Raw genomic sequence first — 25,188 nt, 5'->3', positions numbered from 1 at the left:
CCTTTAAAGCGTGCTATATCTTACCCTTAGATAACCTGATACAGTTTAACCTGCCTTAACGGTCACCTTGATTCAGCAGTCACCTGACATTAAGGGTCAGTTTGAGACGCCCCCGACGAAATTCTCTCTATTTTATACTTTGATTCGGCAGTCACCTGCTGTCCATGGCCACACAAATTGCCTCCCAAAGCCTAAAGACGGCCTGCATTAGACGGTCAGCGGTCATTCCCGCGGCCATGTTTAAAATTGGATTTAACAGGTTGCTAAATTGCAAGCCGTGTCCATAGCCTGCATTAGATGGTCAGCAGTCATTCCCGCGGCCATGTTTAAAATTGGATTTAACAGGTTGCTAAATTGCAAGCCGTGTCCATAGCAACTGACAAGAAATCAACCACCACTGATGACAGACATGTGACGCCGAAGTTAATCGAGCAGCCGGTAGACAACAGATTGAAGTTGTACATTTGATGTGCAATGATGACATCCGATTAAACGAAGTGGGTTTGTTTATTCAAATTACTTTGACATGTTGTAATGTTTGATCATAATATCTAATCGCCAATTAAACACAACAGAAAATAAAAGCAATTTACACTTGTTTTTCGCTGTGGAACCGGTAGTTACTGTTTGTTACTTTATAATTGTTGATATTTAAAAACAACAAAATGACATGAGCTTCTCAATTTAAACTGACAACCAAAAAAAATTATTACAATCGAATAGCCAGTAATTATCGGCAATTAGCGTGTCACCTTGTGTCAATTTTGTTGTTCACCGTTTGATCTGGGTTAAAGATAATACTCGATCTTTAATTAGAATCATAATATATGTGATTTTTTATATTTCTTTCATCAAAATACTATTAAATTTATATGAACTTAATTTTATTTACAAGAAGTATAAATCACTCGATCTTTTACAGCACGGAACGGCAATCTTTAAGTCATGCTTGAACACTGGTCAGAAGTCTGAAATATATATATACATATACTGGCTGCCCCTCCGATCAGCGGTCACCTGGCTTAAGCAGCCAATTTGGCTGCATCCCTTGGCTGGCTGCCTTACTAGGTAATTTGCTATATATTACACTTAGATATAACTTGCTATATATTATCCTAAGGTAACTTCGGTGTCTTCCTATATATTATCCTTAGGTAACTTGCTTTAGTTACCTTATTCTTCAATAACTTGCTATATCTTATCCTCAGGTAACATGCTATACCATATCCTTAGACAAACTTGCTATATCCCATAGGGCACTTGTTATATCATACCCTTTGGTAAATTGCTATATCTATTCTTAGGTAACTTGTCATATCTTATCCTTAGGTAACTTGTTATATCTTCTTTTCGTGTAACTTTGTCCATCTTGTCCTTAAGTAACACATTGTATCTTTTCCTTAGGCAACTTGCTATATCTTATCCTTAGGTAACTTTCTATATATTATTTTCTTTGGTAACTTGCTTAATCTTATCATTAGGTAACTTGTTTTATATTATTCTTAGGAAACTTTCTATATTTTAGGTAACTTGCAATATGTTATCCTGGTAACTTGTTATACATTATGCTTATGTAACTTGCTTATCTTATCGGATAATCCTTATGTAACAAAGTACATCTTATCCCTAGGTAATGTTTAACTTACCCTTGAGGGCCACAGAAACTTTGTTTATCTTATCCTTAGGTAACTTGTTATATCTTATCCCAAGGTTATTTAGTATCACTTATCTAACAAGAGCTGTCGGAGGACAGCAACGCTCGACTATTCAACAGCCTTGTTGATTGAATGAATACGAAGGTCGAAAACAGGACATAATTTAGTAAAAAAGCAAAATAGGGTTATGGAACCTGCATAGTGCTTATCAGCTCATGACAGTGGACAAGTGAGTTTCAATCCATTCCCATTAGTGGGTACTGAGATACCAGCTTACATATAGGAATTTGACCAAAAACTCCTAAGTTGAAAAAGGGGCATAATTTTGTAAAATGCGAAGTTGAGTTATTGACCCTTTGCACTGCATGTCATATCATGACAGTGAACAAGTGTGTGAAATTTCAATCCTTTCCCATTAGTGGATACTGAGGTACCAGCTTACATACAAAAACTTAACAAAAATTTCTATGTTGAAAAAGGGGCATAATTTTGAAAAAAAGCAAAATAAAGTTATGGGACCTGATTTGTGCATGTCAGATCATGACACTGAACAAGTGTGTGAAGTTTCAATCCATTCCAATTAGTGAGTACTGAGATACCAGCTTACATACAAAATCTTAAACAAAAAATTCTAAGTCGAAAAGGGGGTATAATTTTGTAAAAAAGCAAAATAGAGTTATGCAATGTAAGTCAGTTTATCATAGTAAATAAGTGTGTGAAGTTTCAATCCATTCCCACAAGTGGTTACTGAGATACCAGCTTACATACAAAACCTTAACCAAAAATTTCTAAGTCTAAAAAGGGGCATAATTTTGTAATAAAGCATAATAGAGTTATGGAACCTGTGCAATGTAGGTCAGTTTATCACAGTGAACAAGTGTGTGAAGTTTCAATCCATTCCCACAAGTGGTTGCTGAGATACCAGCTTACATACAAAAACTTAACCAAATCGGGACGCGGACGCAGACGCCGACGCATGGGCGAGTCCAATAGCTCTACTATTCTATAAATAGTCGAGCTAAAAATTATCAAAATGTCAGAAGAAAAGGCCATAAAACGAAAACTATTCCCTCTAAGTAACAAATAAAATCTGTAAAAAGCTCCTTTGGAAGCACAGAAGCCAACCAAGCAAAATAATAACAGACTCGGTCTGACTGAGTCTATTCATGAGAGTTAATAGAAGGTGCAATATCTCTCATGACAAGCCACCTGCATTACTGACATAGAAACAACTGAAATCTGAAGTCATGATTTTCTTACCTTTTCCTGAATCTTATCTTCTTGTATTACAGATTCCTGTTCTCTGCAAGAGAAAAAAATACCAATTAAGATTTCACAATAATGTCTAAAATTGCCTGTCTAGGCAAATAACAATAAAGAAAACTAAAAGACTTGTTTAAGTCGCTTTTACATGAAAACCCCTTGAAAAAATATTGTTGCTACAAGTCTTTGATTTGAATCAAAAAAGGTTTGTCAAAAAACGGGTGTTCCCTTTGTCAAAATTTTTGTACTAATAACTTCTGAGAGTCTAACAAAAATATTATTGAGAAATACAAAAAACTGCAAGTTACAATAACAAGAGATCACAGAGTGATCTTGGCACCCACCATCGAGTCATTTTTGAATGTTCCAAATTTCAAGACTAGCTCAAAATCCTAAAAGTAGGTAACTAATAATTATAACTAATAATTAAACCCATACCCTAAACAAGAGAGATGACACCATTAATGAGTTATATGCAATTATTATTTTTTTCTTATTATGATACAAAGAATGCACATATAATTACTTATATTATAACTAATAATTAAACCCAGAAATCTGAGTACTAAACAAATTAATCATCAATCTGCTAGGGTAGTCCATTCACTGCTGAGGTGTAATAGGAAAATAATGAACAACTTGAATCATTATCTCATTAGTGTCTGCAGACTTTATGACCCTTCTACAGGTAAGGCCATAAAAACCAGTTAACTACTTGGAGAGCCACTGGATATAAAATTATATTAGAAATCAAAATAAACAAAAGGCCATAACTCACTCAAAAATTGTTGAACCAGTCTGATTTTCAGGGGGACAAAACTAGGGTTCCAATGCATCATTCTGACAAAGTTTGGTCAAAATCCCCCCCAGTAGTTTCTGAGGAGATGCAATAACGAGAAATTGTTAACGGATGGATGGACGCAGAGTGATTTGAATAGCCCACCATCTGATGATCTTTATTCTTACTCTTTTTGTTTTTGCGAGGGTGGGAGGTGGGTGGAGGTAGGAAAGTGGGTCCCCACTCCTGTCACTATACATGGTTTTAAGTCAAATAAGACTTCATCAGTATTCACCTAAACTTGGATCTATATGTTCACCTGATTGGTTACATTTTCTTTCGAAACGTAAATAACCGAGGAATACCAAATAAACAAGGATTCGAACTGGCAGAAAAAAAAAGATTAAAGATTAAACAAAATAATGTTAAATTATGTTGTGAAAAAAACCACTATTTTTCAATGATAATTAACCCTTAAGGTATTTATGGAATTCTTTATTTAGGTTTTGAAAGAAAAGGTAAACAATCGTGTAAACCCTGGTACCTGTAACCATTTAGATCCAAGTTTTAAGTGAACACTGGTTAAGTCATATTTGTTATTACATTTTCAACAAAATTTAACATCTAATAACCCTAAATCTCTAGAAAAAGGAGGTCCATACCTCTAGAAAACCCCCAACAGACTTGTCCAGAGGTACGGATCCATACCCTTGGACACTAGCTTCCTTCCCTAAATTCTCTCCAGAAACCTTGTCTTCTCTCTAAAGTCTAAAATCTAAGCCTAGATGAAGCCATGCAGTGATCTGCAGAGGCCGCTATAACACGAGAATGTCTTGCTAAAATTGGTCTAGAAGCGCCAACTGTAGCATTACGAAAATTTTGGGGACAAATGTGCGTGTGGACGACCGGAACTGAGTACAAATCGTTTACATTTCTTCCACATATCAATTGAAGAGTTTCCCGCAAAAAACGTCACTTTCATTCGCCAGCAGAAACAATGAACAGGGTTTTCCCCGGACGCAGGTTTTCTGCGTCCCTGACGCGTTTTGACTGCTTTGAACTCGCATTTTGTAGTGCCTCTGCGTCCACTGGACCCGCAAAATCGGTCACGAAACTCCTTTGCACTGAAGCCTCCTTTGCGCAGATACCCATGTAAAATGCGCAGTTTTTTACCACCGGGACCATCCCCGAATCGTGGGTGCTCATTATACACCGGTATAGACGATTTTCCAACTTCAAAACAAGTTCGCCATTTTGATAAAGGGAAACTACTCTCCACGCTAACTGACACCGCTAAAATCTAACATTGCCGTTACGTTCCGTAAAAGATCGAATGGTTTATTTTTCTATTAAACAAAATTAATTTCATATAAATTTAAAGTATTTTGATGAAAAAATATTAATAAATCACAAAAATGATAATACCAATTAAGGATCGAGTATTATCTTTAACCGAGATCAAACTGTGAACAACATAACTGACCTGAGCTGACACTTAATTGCCGGTAATTACTGGCTATTTGATCATAACAAAAAGACTGTCACACCTTTTGTTATCAGTCTGAATTGAGAAGCTCATGCCATTTTGAAAGATACCATTCCGAAATACTGAATCAGCTGCAATCTAAATTAAAAAGATACAAGTTCATTCAGTTTTAGGATAATTTTTTTAGTAAAAATGTCCATTTTCAAGATCAATAATTTGTGGACCCCCAAAAATTATTAGGGACCCTTAAATTAGCAGCCATGGGAGTCCATGGACTCCCAAATAAAAAACCCGAGGGAAAACCCTGAATGAACAATTTTAACCTATATTTCTATAACTGCAGACAAGAAAAACATTCAGTCTAATGATTTACGGCCTGCTACTTTATGTCGCTTCATAAAAAGCACTCCATAGACCACAGAAACCCTGTTGTTTACCGTTCTCTACCCACTGTTGCTTACTGCTTTTCACCCATGTCTCGGCGGGTGAAACTGAAAATGAATCTGTTGACTGCCCTATCATATCAAATCATCACAAAATTAAAACCCAAAGTGTGCAGAAAATTCGGATGAAGCCTAAACTTAGTAAAAGCACAGGAGCCTGAAATTCTATCTGTAATGCTCCAAAATGGCTAAATATAAAAATGACCCCTCCTATATATATAATAAAAGAACAGGAATGAAACAAAACCGTACCCCGCCCACTTTGTGTAAACAAGAAACTTCGAAAAACAGCAAAGCATCTCTATACGAGCGGTCTTATTTTGAAGAGGACAAAAAAATCTACTAGAAACACTGCTTACTGTGAAACAGGTACATGTATATGTGACGTCACGCAATGGTTTTGGCGATGAACGAAAAGGTATTGAAAATGATGATTTTGTGTTAGTTAAAAGGAAGACAGTTTACAGTAAGCAGTGTTTCTAGTATCCCGCGACAACCTATTTTCGGACACAACCCGTATTCGGCCGGCCCCGATAATGTTTTAGTTTTCCTGGAAAACACGCCCCTTCCGGTTTCCCACACGCATGCTGTGTTTACAAACACCATACAAATGTCACGCTGGTAGTTTTGAAGAAAAATAGAAATTAAAAGGGTAAGCAAATGATAAAAACTTACATACTGTTATATTTTTTATTTTTTCACTATTCCCAAAATATCACGTCCAAAATATGTGTTTTTTAGAAATAAATCCAATGTTTTCATGTTGAAAGCTCTGTCGTCCGACAGATGAGGTTTTTTTACAGGCTCCGCCCCCACTATCAAATTTTGCAAAAGTATACTTCACACAAAAAGTTACCACTTATAGACCCCTGTACCTTACGAGGTTTTCTTAATCAATTGGTTAATGAAATTTTAAATAGTAGTAGTAAAGTTTTTTTTCTCTGTTTCTTTTCAGAATCATATGCCCACTAGGGTATCATACAGACCCTATGATGATAATATGTAAGGGATGGGTACACTTACCATATTGTATGTAACAGTGAGGGTAATCGGAATAGGAGACACGTTCCTGTGTCCCATTTGTGCTGATCCCAGCAACTAACTCTATAAACTAACACTGAAAATACTTTATAAATACGTTTTGGGTAGTTTCCTTGATACTAACAGTTAAAATGAATGTTAGAAATTTGTTTAAACTGTTTCTGACTTTTTGTGACATAGACTTTGGAGCGCAGTATATTTTGAAGCAGGTGTCCGAAAACGGGTTGTACAACTTCCGGTTAATGGGAAAGTAGGTCAGCCATGTTGGAAAGGATATCTAAAACATGCTGCGGGATGAGGGTTGTTTACTTGCTTATTTTTTAGGATAAATGATTGTTGAACAAAACTCCAGCATTTATAATTGTTGTACATTTTCAACGTAGCGAAACCGTAGCGATATACCGTTAGGTGTCCGAAAACGGGTTGTACCGGGATATATTTTTTTGTCCTCTTCAAAATAAGACCGCTCGTATAGAGATGCTTTGCTGTTTTTCGAAGTTTCTTGTTTACAAAAAGTGGGCGGGGTACGGTTTTGTTTCATTCCTGTTCCAGAGCTCCAGATAAGCTGCGTATTTGCATATTTACGCAATAAAAATTGCAGAAAACCCAATTGAATTCATACAGTGTGCGTACTGAAACGCAATTAAAATTCCTAATACCCAATTCGTAAAAAATAGCTTGCGTATCGCATTTTCCTTATAACTAGAACGGGTACGAGACTTTAACGCTAGATTTGACTGACTGGTTATACGTTACTGCAGAACAGGTTGCAATTATCGGAAAAATAACAGGACCATTCAGTCGGCTGATCGGTGTTATTTGGACGCTTTGTAAACAATTTTACGCCGATAAAATGTAAAGAGGTTGCAGGAAAAAACATTGTTGCAGCACAAACAAACAAATTAGTGGGATATTTTGCTGTTCAACAATGACAGTTATCTGTTTGTGACGATGTAGTGTCACCAATACTGGATGACATCTTTTGGGAGAATGCATATTGCGGTGACCACATCGTTTCGGGATATTGTGGATGAACTGATCTCAGACTGCATTAAAAGTGAAAAAGAAAACAACAGTATGAAACATTCATTACAATTTTAAATACATTTTTGTATTAAACATTGAAGGGCGCCATTAAAATACTTAGTCAGTCCTGTTTAATGATATATACCATGTATACTGTAAGTAAAAAAATACTCAATTGTTAGTGCGAGATTGGTAAAATACCCAATTGGTTTTAGCAAATACCCAATTACTTCTGAAAAGGCTGGGTAATGATATTATTTTTACCCAATTCAAATTTCCAATACCCAATTCAGACAAAAAGTGATGGGTAAATACCCAATTGCACCAAAAGCTTATCTGGAGCTCTGTCTGTTCTTTATATATATATATATATATATATATATATATATATATATATATATATATATGAGGGGTCATTTTTTATATTTAGCCATTTTGGAGCATTACAGATAGAATTTCAGGCTCCTGTGGTAAAAGTAAAGTAAAATGACTCCAAATTTCAGGAGGGCTGATTTAATAAGTACCAATATTTGGACTACAATAGATACTTCAACTGTAGTAATGTTACTGATTTATATCATTGATATTATGGTCAAAAGCTGTTGTCCCCAAGATTTTGAAAATGTCCTCATACCAAGGGGACATGATAAACTTAAGAAAGTGAAAGCACTTATACAAAAGAAAACAAGAAAAGCCTACTGGAATTACATTAACAACATTGTATGTGATCCTACTGAACAAAAACATGGAACTACCAAAAAATTTTGGAGTTTCATTAAAAGCCTTAAGAAAGACTCCTGTGGTGTTGCACCCCTTAGAGAAGATGGCATACTGAAGTCCAGTTCTCGTGATAAGGCAAATATATTAAACCATCAGTTTTCCTCTGTTTTTACCAAACCAGATGATTTTGTACTCCCAGACCTTGGAAACAGTCCTTACCCTGACATGAAAAATATTTCAGTTTCTGAAAATGGCGTCTCTAAACTACTTAAAGGACTAAATCCCCATAAAGCAGCTGGCCCAGATGCCATAAAACCTAGAATTCTTAAAGAGTGTGCTGATGAAATAGCACCAATTTTCACTCTCATTTTCAATAAGTCATTACAGTCCGGACTCGTACCATCTGATTGGAATCAGGCAAATGTCACCCCTGTCTTTAAAAAGGGGGAGAAGTTTAAACCTAGCAACTATAGGCCAGTGTCACTGACATGCATTGCATGCAAAATACTTGAACACATTGTAGTTAGTAACACCCTTGAGCATCTGGATGCAAATGATATTATAGTTGACAATCAGCATGGCTTTCGAGCACGTAGATCATGTGAGACCCAACTTGTGGGCTTTGTTCATGATCTTGTCAAGTCTGTAAAGGAAGGCCAGGTTGATGTCGCTATAATGGATTTTAGTAAAGCTTTTGATGTAGTAGACCATAGAAGACTCCTCCACAAGCTTAAATTTTATGGTATCAGAGGCAATGCTCATCACTGGATAAAAGCCTTTCTCAGTAATAGAACGCAGAAAGTAGTTGTTGATGGTGCTATGTCGTCTGTAGCCACAGTTGATTCTGGTGTCCCCCAGGGTTCCGTTTTAGGGCCTCTTCTATTTCTTCTCTACATAAACGACCTCCCTGCCAGTGTTCGTTCGGATGTGAGACTGTTTGCTGATGACTGTATCATCTATAGAGTAATACGCTCAGCTGTGGACTCACATACCCTTCAAGCAGATCTGGACAGACTGGCAGGGTGGGAGAGGAAGTGGAGGATGGCCTTCAACGTAGACAAATGCCACATCATGCACATTACCCCACCTAGATCTAAACCAGTCATGACTGACTACTTTCTTCACAGCCAACCCTTGTCTGAGGTCAAACAAGCTACCTATCTCGGTGTGGAACTTTCATCTAATCTCTCTTGGTCTCCACACATTAGCAAAATAACAAATAAGGCCAGTCAAAATCTTGGGTTCTTAAAACGAAATCTACATTCTGCCAAACCTGAAACTAAAGCAGCAGCCTACAAATCAATAGTCAGACCTTCCTTGGAATACTGTGCTTCTGTTTGGGACCCTTATCAATTAAATGACAAGCAGAAATTAGAAAATGTACAAAAGAGGGCCGCTAGGTTTGTTACCAACAACTATTCAAAGTCGCCGGGTACTGTAACACAATTACTACAGCAATTACAATGGGAGTCCTTAGAGCGCAGAAGACAGAACATCCGTCTTAGCCTCTTCCATAAAATACATTATGGGCTTGTTGACATAATACCTTTACAATATATGGATCCACTATTAAGAACATCCAGACATCACCATCAACTAGCATATCATATACCACACTCATCAGTTGACTACATAAAGTACTCATTTTTCCCTAGGACAATAGTTGAATGGAACTCACTGCCGGTGCACTTAGTCAGTGCTGACTCAAACGCTGTGTTTAAGTCGGGACTGACTGTGTTACCATACATCCCCTAGACAGTACATATATGCTTTTATCTTTTAACAGTACTAACTCTCTTGTTTCTTCACCATGTACATAGTAGATTATGCAATGTATAGGCTTTAAGGGCTTGAGTAGATTTTTGCACTATTTTTTATCACATTGTCAATGTCCTCCTGGGTGGATTGAGTAGCTTGGGAGGCTTGATAATCTTTCACTTTACTAACCCCCACGCATGGCCATTATAGTCCAACAGGACTGCTTGCCATTATCAAAGATGATGATGATGATGATGATGATGACATTTGTCCCCACCATTTTTGATCCTCGGCAGATCACTGAGCAATGACACATCTTACAGATATGTTCAAAGAAGTCATAAAAAGTTAGAGAGTTCTTGACTGGACAAATGAAACTAAAAGTTAACGTCCAACCCTGAGCTGACAAGTTAGTGAAACGGTGTTATCCGACTACTTGAACTATCCGAAAACTTTCTAGTACAGAAACAAGTGGATTCGCTGGAATTGACAATCACTGACATGAACTAACCTATTTCCGAGCGATTTCTTCCTTCCATCATCTCGGTAAATTTTTCTATGCTTCTTAGATAAAAAATTTAAGTCAATCGTTCTTCTTTTTCTCTTCTCATGCCTTCCCATTTTGAATGAACTTGATTCACTGCGTAAATTTTCGTTCATTGCTCTTTCCTAAATCGAAGTGTCTCTAATATTCTGATTATCGTCACGCGATATTCTACTTGGGCTATATCCTACTGTCCAACTTTTTGTCAGCATAGACTTCTGCTTTTCTAAGTATTGTTTGTCCTACATTGCAGATTAAGGAGCGGCAACATATTTGAATGTTGTGTTACAGGATATATTTTATTTGTTGTGCATGTTGAGGGGATTTTATTCTTAATATACGCGTAAGTAAAATATATTTTGTAAGTTGTTTATAGTACCTATTAAATACTAACCAAATATATTGTTTCTCAGCATTTTAATTCTACACTACATTTTTCAATTATGATAAAAGTCTATTTTCATTGAGCTGTTTATAGAAACAGATCATGAATATAAAAATATGAAAACAATCCGGACACACGCAAAAATACAGGACTGGATTTCTACATAATACAATACAGAATTTACTTGTGAATATACGCAGTTTTTACAGAATTTATGTACAGTAAGTATGTAATGAACATCTTTTCAAGAGACTGGAAAAATACTTACGGAACACTTTTTTTCCTGTTTGCATGAATGTGGTTAGTTTTCAAAATGTTTTCTTGTTTTCTACAGTGTACGTTTCCCTTTGGTGATCTTGAGCTTTTTTCATTAGATGAGACATTAGATAATGAAATCTGCTAACACTTGGCAGAAAGGATTTTTTGGGTTTTTTTTGCAATATCAAATTTTTAAAAATACTTTGTTTATATTTATTTGAAACCCCTGTACTTAAAAATGTGTTTCACTTGTGTTCAGTCATGAGATCAGATTATTCAAGTCGGTATTTGGAAAAGTTTTGAAATGTTTTTTAGTATGTTGATATTTCCATATTTCTTTATTTTCTAGCCAGCTAGTTTGGCCTTAAACATATTATATCCTGTTAGAGAAACCTTATAAAAGCAAATTTAAATGTACTCTAAAACACCATTTTGGAACTTTAGATAAGAAGGAGTCACTTGACATCTTCAGGGCCATTGCCTTTATTACCTAAATTGATTATCAGAATTAATTTATAAGAAGAATATCAAACACTTAACATGGTACCCAATCGTATCTCAAAGCTATAAGTAACCGTGACAACAGTATGTTTAAAATATCTGAATTATATTTAACAAGGATTTTCCTATTATTGATAATTCATATTCTTTCGCATTTAAGAGCAGTTCCGATCAGTGAAAAAAAATCACTGTTTAAATGTTAAAAACAGTGAAAATATTAATTTTATTTTACTGATATATTTCACTATTTCACTGAAAAGCATATATACTGGGTATACCAAATACCGTGAGTCTTATATTCACTGGACTTTATTTGTAACAAAATGAGTGTATGAAAGGATTAACTTTATTCTGTTTAATTAATTTATACTTTAGCTTTAGACTTTTGGCAAAAAAATTCAGAGAACAGAGGTGGGACATTTTAGCATCTTCTGGCATATACCTGTTACCGTGATTTTTTTGCACGTGGCATCCCGTTATGCACAATTGGTCAAATAACCGGTAGGCCTACACGCCGAATAGATTACACGCTTCATTTAAGGTAATATTATGTCACTAAATACGATCTATATTTAACCCTTCTACAGATACGACAATTAATTATGACAAAAAACGACCGCAGCATCAATAATGTCATAGTGTACTTTATTCTATAGGTACCATATTCGCATTCTTCTTTTGGATAAAGTTGTTTTATCGTTGCCCTCCAGGTATCATGCATTATCGCATAGTGCGGCAGTTTTCCTTTGATCTTTGCAGTATGTTAAACATGATAACACACATTAATACTACAAAATCTGTGCTGATATTTTACAAAACTGTAACGATATATGTCAACACAGAAATGTCTATAGAGTTTCATTAGAAAAAAACTGTTACGATATATATCAACACAGAAATGTCTATAGAGTTTCATTAGAAAAAAAAACTGTTGCGATATATATCAGCACAGTAAAACTGTTCCGATATATATCGCAACACTTTTTCTCTATTGAGGTCATATATCGAGGGAGTATAATTTTTTCCTTTCAAAGAAAAGATAATTTTAACTCCAATTTACAGTTCATAGAGAAAGAATTATCACAAACACCTACATTTATAAAGTAAAAGAATAAATAAACTAGAATATTTCCAAAACTCGATAGTTATCGCCAAATTCAGAAATACATGAAATATATGAAATTCTGAGATTTCTCAATTTGATTTTTTTTCAAACAAAACAAGAAGTTTTACAATATGCCTGGCCAGTGAAATGCAAAGATTTAAAATCAATGCAGAAATCTGTTGGATTCTTTTATCTGGGGAATACATTTTCTAAAACAGAAGTTTTAGTGTTTCAGTCAGCGAGGCGCAGAAAGGGAATCAAAAGAGTAAAAATAATAATAAACAAATTTAAATGAAAATAATATATAAATTTTAATGATACAACTATGCGATAAAACAGTTATAATATGTAATGCTCGTGTGTTACGAGGATATATCAGAGCTAGGGGTACATCTCGGTATTTTTCTCTTCACATATCTGTCTCGGCCTACCGGCCTCGACGATATGTGCAGAGAAAAATACCCTTTATGTACCCCTAGCTCTGATATATCCTGGTAACACACTCTCACACATACTATAAATATTACTTATGTCTTAGTTATATAAATGTATTGTCTCATGTTTTTGTATGTGTACAAACTGAGAGTTATATGAAATAAACTTTGAAAAACTTTGAATTTCAACTATCGACCTTAAAGGCCTAGATTCACTACTATATAAGTGCCCCCCCCCCCCCCCCCCACCAATCCAATATACAACTCCCATTTTATCTGCTGCTTATCAGCGATTATGTAACAGTAACTGATTAGAGGGCAATTAGCATAGCAGGGACCCCAACTAGACCATGAAGATGTGTGCAGTGGAGTTGAAAGAAATTAATTTTTCTTCAGTGAATGTGGAATGATATTATATAATAACTATTACTTTAATGTTATAATAGATAATAATAATAATAATAACAAAATAATCATAATTATTATTATTATTATTATTATTATTATTATATACAGGATGATAAAATATACAGTAATAATATTGAAAATAATAATGATAATAAAACACAAGTATAGTGAAAACTTCATGAGTTCTTTGTGCTGACAAACAATATTTTTCCAACTGGAAATTGATTTTCTTGTATTCATGTAATCAACATTATTTAAATATAAAATTATTGTGTTCCATCTATACTCAATTTTCATTTTCAGTACGTTGCCAAAAGAGACTTTTTCATGCTTTGCTTTGTAACTTTGAAATGCACATTCTGTTTTCAGTTTTAGACAAATGTTATTTACAGTATTCTGTAAGCTTTAGATGAGTGAAAGTCACATTTTTCTGAAATATCACAATTCTCCAGCCAGAATTTGAAAAAATAAAAACTTGCATATTTCTTTAAGCAAGTTTCTCATTATTTCATTATTGTGGAAATAAGTTTCTGATTATTTTATTATTGTGTTTGATCATCAAATGTTTTTCTTTACATAGAAATGCCAAAAAAAAAACAAGTATAACTTTAAAAGTTATCAATTATTCATTAATTTAAAATAAATTACATTGTTTCCACTTCTCACTAATTGATACACTTGTAAGGTAGACTGACTCTCCAATAAACAATGACCCTTGTTTATTGGAACCATACTGTGATGGTCATTAGCCCCCAACTGTGCAGGTGAAGACAGAAATCCCTTGGCCCACTGCCAAAATCTAGACCTTTAAAGGCCTAGATTCACTACTATATAAGTGTACCCCCCCCCCCCCAAATCCAATATACAAGTCCCATCTTATCTGCTGCTTATCAGCGATTATGTAACAGTAACTGATTAGAGGGCAATTAGCACAGCAGGGACCCCAACTAGACAATGAAGATGTGTGCAGTGGAGTTGAAAGAAATTAATTTTTCTTCAGTGAATGTGGAATGATGATAATAATAACTATTATTTTGATATTATATGGATGATAATAACTATTACTTTAATGTTATAATAATAATAATAAAAATAATCATAATTATCATTATTATTATTATTATTATTATTATTATTATTATATTACATATAGGATGATAACAGATACAGTAATAATATTGAAAATAATAATGATAATAAAACACAAGTATAGTGAAAACTTCATTAGTTCTTTGTGCTGACAAACAATATAATATAAAATCATTGAGTTCCATCTATACTCAATTTTCATTTTCAGTATGTTTCCAAAAGTGACTTTGCTTTGTAACTTTGAAATGCACATTCTGTTTTCAATTTTAGACAAACGTTATTTACAGTATTCTGCAAGCTTTAGATGAGTCAGAGTCACATTTTTCTGAAATATCACAATTCTCCAGACAGAATTTGAAAAAATAAAAACTTGCATATTTCTTTAAGTTAGTTTCTCATTATTTCATAATTGTAAAAATAAATTTCTGATTATTTTATTCTTGTGTTTGATCAACAAATATTTTTCTTTACATAGAAATGCCCAAAAATCTAGCATAACTTTAAAAGTTATCAATTATTCATTAATTTAAAATAAATAACATTGTTTCCCCTTCACACTAATTGATACACTTGTAAGGTAGACTGACTCTCCAATAAACAATGACCCTTGTTTATTGGAACCATACTGTGATGGTCATTAGCCACCAACTGTGCTGGTGAAGACAGAAATCCCTTGGCCCACTGCCAAAATCTAGGCCTTTAAGAAGTTGTTAAATTGATCTAAGACAAAGAAAGCATTTCTATTTTACAATGGGCCAAACTAAATATGAAACAGATGTGGCAGAAATAAGCAACTTCACAGAAAATTAGCGGAGAAAAATTGCAAAGATTAACCATAACGCCCTGTCACTTAGCTAAATTCCTTAATTTCTGTGATCAATGTGAAATAAAAATAAAGACACTAATTTTCAAAAATAGTTTTTCTAAAAATCTATGCTCATTGAGCATATATAATGAGAGAAAAAATGCAAAGCACTTTTCATGTTAAGTGTCAAAACAGGACATTCGCGATAATATGTATATCCAGGTAATTGATATGCAATAGATTTGTTTTTATTATATTATAATAGTTTTGTTTTATTTTCATTTATTTAAACAAATATCAAAGAATAAAATGCTTGCAGCAGATCCCCTTATCTGACTTTGTATATTAAAAATTAGGTGTCCTTGCTAATATCATTCCCTTAAACCATTTTGAAAGTCAAAGACTTGGATTTTAGATATAAAGGTGGCTTTGTTCGTTTCAATGGTAGCGTTAATTCAGTACAAGATAGCACTATTTTTACTGAAATTTGAACAATTTTAGCGTAGTCATTTGTTCATAAATACCAACTTATCAATACAAAAGTAAAAAATATAAGAAAAAAATCAAACTGCACAAATCTATTTGAAAATAACCGTAATAATTAACCATGCACCCAGTATCTTCCCAATGAAACTATTTGTTAACAATAATTTTCTTACATTCCGCATGACATTTCAATGAAATGACCTTAAAGCTGCAGACTCGAAACAGAAGACTCATGAAAATATTTGGAAAATAATGGCTGTTTTAAGGTATCTCAAATATATAAAATGCTCAAAATCACTTTCAAGATTAAAGTTATTCATTTTGTGAGGTTTTTGACACGTAACGTGATGTCATATGACGTCATTTTAATGCGATAGTATTTTTTGAGGTTGGTATACCCCAAAATGCGTTTAATCCCCCAGTGACATTTCTTTAGGTCACCGACTGTTCTAAGGCAATTCCCCTACATTAAGTTTGACTTGTCCGTTTCGTTTTGTATGTTATATACATTTTCCTTATGTTGGTGGTGTTACTTCTCTTTACAGAATATCCGGACCGTATTGTTGATTTTTTGTCATTCTTTGGCAAGTTCATATTAAACATATACAAATTATGACTGTGAACAGAAAATCTAGGGATTTTCTCTAAAGTTTATATGAATAGTCCGGGAAGGCCAACCAAAACAAAAATAAAACTATTTCAGTGCCTGACCGGAATCGGATGAGTCTTGGTTAAATCAGTTCCTTGTGAACGTATTTTATCTTTTGTATTAATGTCAACTAGTCTATTAGGAATTGTTTGCTGAAAGTTTTGTTTTTTGCTAATTTTTATATTTTTATTGTCTTCTTTTTGCGTTGAAGCAGTTTTGTCAACGAAAAGTAATTTTAATCTCCAAATGTTCATAAGCAACACACACATACATAAATATATGAATTTATTTTATGGTTAAATTTCGGCGAAATAGCATGTATCAGTCACATTGTGTGTGATATAACTCTGCCGGTCTACGTGTACAGTGTGGTGTTAATTTCTAATTGTTCGCTTAGAACGGGTCGCGTTTTGTTCCTTTTAGTATATAACACGATTCAAATAACGTTACTTCAGGAGAATTTTATAGCGTTACGTTGCAAAAAGCAAATGAAATTGAAATTCATGTCCTTTGGGTGTTTGTAACATCTCAAGATGTCTTACATCATTTTCGTTTACTAATGTCGGTCTTCTGCACTAAGGAACGGATTGTTGCAACATGCGTATTTTAACGTAAATAAGTAAAAAATAAAAGATGAAATTTTGTTTGTTTTGAGTGAACATGGACTATTTCTCACATACGCGTTCGCGAAATTATAAAAAAATAAATGTATCACTTCTCGGTGAGACATATTCCATATCAACTGAAAACAAACAAATATTATTTATATAATTGTTCGGCCTGCCTCAACGTAACACAACACTGGACTATAGTAGAACAGAACAGAACAGAAAGTTTATTAGTCGAATGCATGATACAGCATACAGACATAAACAATGGTAAATACTAGCAAAACGTGGCAACAAATAGTACAAGTATGAAATAACCTTTACAAATAAACACAATAATAGCAATATTTAACGAGAGTGTCTATTTCATTCATTCACGATTCAGTAAGTCATTTCTCTTTTGAAAAGCGTTTAATAAGTATAGAGCAATGTTATGGAGTAAACGCTTATTGTCCGTTTTCATTAAATCCACGAACACTGAACCCAGATTCTCTAGAAATTGAACGTGTTTTACTAGCTACGACATTTTTTACTTTTACATATGTGAAAAACCTTTACATGTACATTCATTTCAGGTCAATATTAATCCAAAATTATCCCATTTTGTCTAAACTTGCACGGGAAGTCGTACTCTAAAAACAAAACACTAAAATCAAGGGAAGGGAAAGCGGAGAATTAACCGACATTCAGTCTTTTAAGTAATTAGTTTTGCCTTTTCTCGATGTATTTAACTAGCGGCTGAATTATTTGTTGAGCACGCAATACTTGAACAATCCATTTAAGTGTATAATCCCAGACGCATGCCAATATCTTTACTTAAGCGGAAGCAGATCGAACCAATTACATATTTCATTTGATAAGTATATGTAAAGATATATGCTGTCAAGAAATGTAAGAACATTTAAAATGTTGGTATATATTTCTAATCCTTTGTTTAAGTTATAATCTGAAATTTTATTTAAATTCTACTATATATTTAATGTATTTTTGCAGTTCATTTACTTTGAAATTCACCCTCAACTATAATAGATAATGATTGTTTGCTGTTCTCAAACATTCTCCTCATACTTTGCGCAAGTCTATTAACATTGTGAGAGGCCTCTACAGTAATGAACAAGCCTAAGAATTGTTCGGACAATGAATGCAGTCTTCTGCAAAATGCATAATGTCATATATGTCTTTCAAAAAGATTATTTTTTATTATTATTCTTGTCGCTAATAATAATTTTAGAACATCTTTTATACTTGATGCTGTTGATTCAGAAGCTATTTTTTATTGGCTTCCAGTATCTAAGTTTTTTTCGAATGCGGGTAACTATATCATGTCTTTTTGAAATAGGCAACTGTCGTACTCCTAAGCATAATTCAGTTACTAGTACCAGGCTATAAATGTTCTGAGACATCCATCGCAACCTCATATATTATCATTTGCTTCCAAGTCTATAATATTGCATTCCATCTCCCAAGTTTTCATATAAAGCATTCAGGTGAATATTATTTGTCAGTGACTTGTCTTTACAAGCATACAGTGATGTATGAAAGGGTTTTGCATTTCTTTCTAGATATGTTTTTGTGTGCTTGTTATCTTCTCATTGTAGCACCGTTTTGTTTTCTAAATAGTAAAAAAACAGTTTGGAGGCCTTTCACCTCTGCCAGTCCATTTCAAATTTGATCAAATATCATGTACATGTGTTTTAGATTATTTTTATTATATTTAAGGTTCTTCATTCATTTCTACATATTAGTCAGTGTTTTGAACGTGCAAGGTTTTTTTTTCTTGTTGTATTTATTAATTCATTAATTCAAATAGTTCTAGTATTAATCACATGATATTGAAGTGAATCTTATTTCCATAAGCAATATTTCCAAAAATAACAAACGATAAATACAATTCCTTATTTATGACGTGGCCATTATTATTAAGACAGGTGAGCAATATCGCTAATTATTTTATACAATATCTTTTTTATTTGATACTGTACAAATATCCTCCATCTAAATGATCCTTTGCTGTGTTCAACCATATAAAAGCTTTAATCGGAATATATACATGCTATTCAGTGATTTGATTTATGGCTACAAATGTACTGGTTTGTCCAAGGGATAAGAACATTATAATGTCCAAAGCCATTACCTGTCAATATGCGGAAATGTTATCATACATTGTATTCAGATTCGTCTGTGTTTTATCCATATATAGTCCATTTGCTTCAAATATAAAGTAGAAAATGTGGAAACTGTACAAGTCGCTCAACACGACAAAAATGAAAATGTTGCAGACTCGGTTTGATTGAGCCTGTTCTTGGCGGTATACCGTCTACACCCTCCATTCCCGGGTTGAGCAGACATGTTAAAAGTACCAAAAACAATTTAGAGACATCCGCAGATGTGTTCGTACGACGGTGCACATGGAAACTTCAATGATACACTAAAGTTCGTGTGTAATTCCATGAAAAGCGGCATATGGCCCCCAGTTAAAATAATGTTGGCATGCCCTAAACGAATTATTAATAATTTTCCGAAATTTAAGAAAATTCAAGTCACGCAAAGATATTATTTTATTCACTTTGCTACCATATCTTCTATTTTTAAAAACGTTTTAAAAGATGTAAAAGAATGAAATGTAGCCGCACGTTCAAATGTTAAACTTTCACATTATCTGTTTTTTAAAAATGAATTTAACTATGAAATATATAAGGGTGTACACGATGTCAAAAAGTTAGATATACTTTTGTAATTTTAGAGTAGGTGCTCATGATTTAGAAACTGAAAGAGGACAATACATTTATGTTTATGTATTTCACCTTAATAAATTTATATGGTCCCAACAATGATCAGCCTGAATTTTATAATGAAATATTCAGTATAATTGATGACATAGGAAATGATCTATACATGTTGTGTGGAGATTACAATTTAGTACTTGACCCAGAAAAAACTACTATAATATAAATATAAATCTGTTAACAATATTAAAGCCAGACAAAATGTAATACAAAACATTGGTAAAAGGGATCTAATTGATCCGTTTAGATAGTCTTTTCCTAATCTGAAAAGATATACTTGGCGGAAACCTACCCCTTTACAACAAGCAAGACTTGACTTTTTCTTGGTAACGTCATCGGCACTGCTTTATGTAGACGATATAAAAATTGAATTTAGCTACCAATCAGATCACTCTATTGTTTTACTGAAATTAAAATTTGATGAATTTAAACACGGTAAAGGCTAATGGAAGCATTATAATTCACTTTTAAAGGATATTGAATACTTAAAAACAATCAATGAAAAAATAGATGAAGTTAAAAAACAATATGCTGTACCAGATACATGTTTGATAATATTTCTGAAATACCAGATAGTGAAATACAATTTTCAATAAATGACCAATTACTTTTGGACACACTTAGGATGGGATTACGTGGAAAGTCAATATCATACAGCTCTTACAAAAAGAAAAACACTAAAATAAAGGAAAATGAAATATTAGAAGAGATTAATGAAATTGAATCTGTTTTGACAAGTGATAAATTAGTTATTACATAATAATAAGATTACAGACGCTCAAAATTGAACTTAAAAATCTCAAAGACTTACAATTACAAGAATATATAGTTAGATCTAGGGTAAAATGGATCATAGACTGAGAAAAGCCTAGTAAGTACTTTTGTAGCTTAGAAAATAATGGTTATATTTCGAAAACAATATATAAAATACAAAAAGAAGACGGCTCAATACTTAAGGACTAAAACTCAATACTCAAAGAAATCGAACATTTCTATGAAAAGCTTTTTCAGTCAAAAACAAAATTTGAAATTATAGATGAACAATTTGAAAATTTTGTCGAAAATGTTGATTCGCCAATCCTAACTCAGTCAGAAGCAATTAAATTAGAAGGACCGATAGGTTATAATGAAGCAACAGACGTTTTGCAAAACATGGCAAATAACAAAAGCCCAGGGACTTCTGGGTTTGGGGCTGATTTTTATAAAGTATTTTGGAATAAACTAGAAACTTTTGTTGTCAGAGCCATAAATCATGCATATTTGTCTAAAAAAGTTTTCGGTTACACAAACACAAGGTATCATTACATGTATCCCAAAGGAAGATAAGCCTAAACAGTTTTTAAAGAATTGGAGACCTATAACTCTTCTTAATACAGTTTATAAAATAGCTGCAGGATGCATAGCAAATAGAATTAAACCCACTCTAAACAAATTGATAAGCAAAGACCAAACAGGATTCATAAAAGGCAGATATATCGGAGATAATACAAGACTAACATACGATATAATGCAGTATACCGAAGAAAACGATATCCCGGGACTACTTCTTTTAATAGATTTTTAAAAAGCATTCGACTCACTGTCATGGGCCTTTGTTCAAAAGACACTGTCTTATTTTAATTTTGGACCATCTATTAAAAGCTGGTTTAATATTTTTTACAAAGATGTACAATCAACTGTTAACCAGTGTGGCTTTCTATCTGATTTTGTTAAGATAGACAGGGGCTGTAGACAAGGTGGCCCACTTTTATGTTATATATTTATTTTATGTGCTGAGGTTTTGTCCTTAAAAATAAGAAATAGTAAATATATTAAAGGTATAAATATCAATAACGTGGAACACAAATTGTGTCAATTTGCAGACGACACAATGATTTTAGACGAGTCAAAGGACTCTTTAAATCAGACTCTGCATGTTTATTTTACAAACTTATCAGGGTTAAATGTAAACTTTGATAAAACTAAGGTTGTATGGATAGGAAAAAAGAAATATTGTAGTGACAGTATAAAAACACGGTGGAAGTTGTCATGGAATCAGCATAGCTTTAAAATGTTAGGCATAAAGTTTCATGTAGGTCTTAATAACATAATAGAATTAAATTATCAGGGAAAACTGACTTCAAAATTTAATAAATCAGTGGAAAAGGAGAATTGGTAAAATAGCAGTTATAAAAACATTATTAATATCACTATTTAATCACCTTTTTATTGCATTACCTACACCACCTGAAGCTGTAATAAACAAACTTAATGAAATGTTTTTTGAATTCATCTGGCAGGGAAATGTCAAAATTAAAAATAATGTCATGGTTAAGGACTATCCTGAGGGAGGTTTAAAATGATTAATATTAATTCTTTTATAATGGCATTAAAACAACATGGTTAAGACGAATAACAGGCGACGCAAGTTGGATAAGCATTATTGAAGAAAAAATTGAAATGCAGAAATCATTTCATTGTGGAAAACATTATTCTGATAAGCTAGTAAAAGAAACAAATAACATGTTTTGGAAAGACACTTTTACCGCCTTTTCTACACTTATCGGATCAATTCCTATTGATGCAAACTCCATTGGAAAACTTCCAATATTTTATAACAATAATTTGTTAATAGGTAAAAAAAGTGTTTTTCTAAAATCATGGTTTAATCATGGGATCTACTTTCCAGATTTTATTTACTTCACAACAGCGGGTGTTAAGTGCTGTGTGGCGGCCGTAAAAAGTCGCCCCGACTTCATCTCAGTGTTGTTATAGTTTCTGGTCCTTCGGGATCATTGATTTCAACTCATTTAGATTTGAAGATTGAATACTGCTTAAGCCGGTGCTAGGGGGCGTGAGCAGTGTTGCATATTCCATTACTGCTCATGAACAGACTCAATAAAACCGAGTCTGCATTTTTCGCTGTTTGCTTTGTTCTCGGTGCTTCCGACGGATCTACTTTCCAGATTTTATTTACTTCACAACAGCGGGTGTTAAATGCTGTGTGGCGGCCGTAAAAAGTCGCCCCGACTTCATCTCAGTGTTGTTATATTTTCTGGTCCTTCGGGATCATTGATTTCAACTCATTTAGATTTGAAGATTGAATACTGCTTAAGCCGGTGCTAGGGGGGCGTGAGCAGTGTTGCATATTCCATTACTGCTCATGAACAGACTCAATAAAACCGAGTCTGCAATTTTCGCTGTTTGCTTTGTTCTCGGTGCTTCCGAAGGATCTACTTTCCAGATTTTATTAATGCTGGTGTACATTACATAGAAGATCTTTTGAACATTGATGGACCTTTTTTTATCAGGAACTGAATTCAACGAAAAATACAACCTTCGAACAAATTACCTAGCTTTTCAGGGAATGCAAAATACAATTAAACACTTTTTGAAAAAAATATGGATTTACCGTATATGACATAAGTGCTAGTTATGGACCAAAGTTACCACCATACATTAGATTTATAATAAAACATAACAAGGGGTCAAAAATAATGTATGACATTTTTAAATGCAAACAAATCAAAACCAACAAGTCAGGAAAAATGGACAGAAAAGTTAAATGTGGACTTTGACGAAAACGAATGGAAACTTATCTACGAATTACCTTTAAAAATCACGAAAAACACAAAGGTACAATGGTTCCAAATTCGAATTCTACACAGAATTATAGGAACAAATGATCTGTTGTACAAGATAAAATACAAAGACAGTCCGTTGTGCTCTTTTTGCAAACAGGAAAACGAAACAATCGAACACTTATTCTGGAAATGTGATACAACCAGAAATCTTATAAATCAGCTCTTGAAACCAACAACTCAACCATTTTCTTCCTTGAATGAAAATATAATATTTGGATACAGCAAAAATGATGATTCGTCAGCAGCAAAAACAATAGTACTGATCTTTTTTAAAATGTACATTTATCAATGCAAAATGCTTAACTCGTCACCTACAATAATAGGAGCCAAAAGTTACATATTATTCAATTCTAATATAGAAAAAGAAACGGCAACACTCAATAAAAACATCGAAAATTTTAAAAAATCTTGGCAATCTATGAAGAAGCTTATGCCGGAGCTATGCTGATTAAGACTGGAAGAAAAGGTTAAATAACCTCAAATATAACAAATTGATTCATATAAGAGGTGTATTTTAGATATTCTACATATCTTTTTTTTTCTATTCCATACAGCCAAATTATTGAAGTTAATGAAAAAAATATTATATAACCTTGTAAAAGTATGAAGGGATAGAAGGAACCAGATTAACCCTTATGATGCTGGGCACGATTGGCACATCCGTGCAGTCTGATCGAGATCTGCACTGTTTCGCCATTCAGTCAGTATTTTTTTGGTAATCACCCCTTCAAATAGTTAATGGGACTGTCCAAATGGGAGGATGGACAAGTTCATTATAGAAATTTAGCAGGGTAGGGGTTAATATATAAATAGAGATAAAGCAGACAAGTGTGAGATTTTTTATTCTACATAGACATATCTTTAGGAAAAGAAATTAACTTAGCGTGTTTGAATGTTTAAATTTTCTTTTCTGTCATCATTAGAAAAATGTAAATTGGGCTCTATTGCTTTTCTATTCAAGCAAGAATAAAAACCCTATTATTTGCACTTAACATGTACCTATTATTGTTATAATGTTATAATATTTTGTAATTTGTAAGACTACTAGTGCTTCGACCCTTACTAGTCATTTGACGAGGCACTTTTGCCACTCAAAGTTAACGTTTATTGTATTTTGCCACAATGGCCGCGGTGCTAGGTGATCGGCAATTATTTCATAAATCTAAGGAATGTTTGAAAATCTGATAGTTACTTACAGCCATTCAATCCAGACAGTCGTTGGTATGTATATATTATTTAAGCTGAAGCAGACTGTATCATTAAGTTTGTTTTTTACTAGTGACGTCATAATAATGTTATTGTTAATGTTAAAAGCAATACAAGCTTCGTACTATCTT

General features: G+C 33.4%; 1 protein-coding gene across 1 annotated transcript in view; it reads right to left on the bottom strand.

Annotated features, from left to right (window-relative positions):
- Nucleotides 1-10,845, bottom strand: part of LOC123544993 (U3 small nucleolar RNA-associated protein 25 homolog) — a 59,651-nt gene extending 48,806 nt beyond the window's left edge. Inside the window, exons 1-2 of the mRNA XM_045331195.2 lie at nt 10,682-10,845; nt 2,916-2,958 (exon numbers count right to left, since the gene is read on the bottom strand). Coding sequence (XP_045187130.2) covers nt 2,916-2,958; nt 10,682-10,830 — 192 coding nt within the window. The 5' untranslated portion in view covers nt 10,831-10,845. The remainder of the gene's footprint in view (nt 1-2,915; nt 2,959-10,681) is intronic.
- Between the last annotated feature and the right edge of the window lie 14,343 nt (nt 10,846-25,188).

This window comes from Mercenaria mercenaria, chromosome 1, assembly GCF_021730395.1.
Source record: "Mercenaria mercenaria strain notata chromosome 1, MADL_Memer_1, whole genome shotgun sequence".
NCBI lineage: Eukaryota > Metazoa > Mollusca > Bivalvia > Venerida > Veneridae > Mercenaria > Mercenaria mercenaria.
The sequence above is the reverse complement of the archived record's forward strand: the minus strand, read 5'-3'. Positions and strand labels throughout refer to the sequence as shown.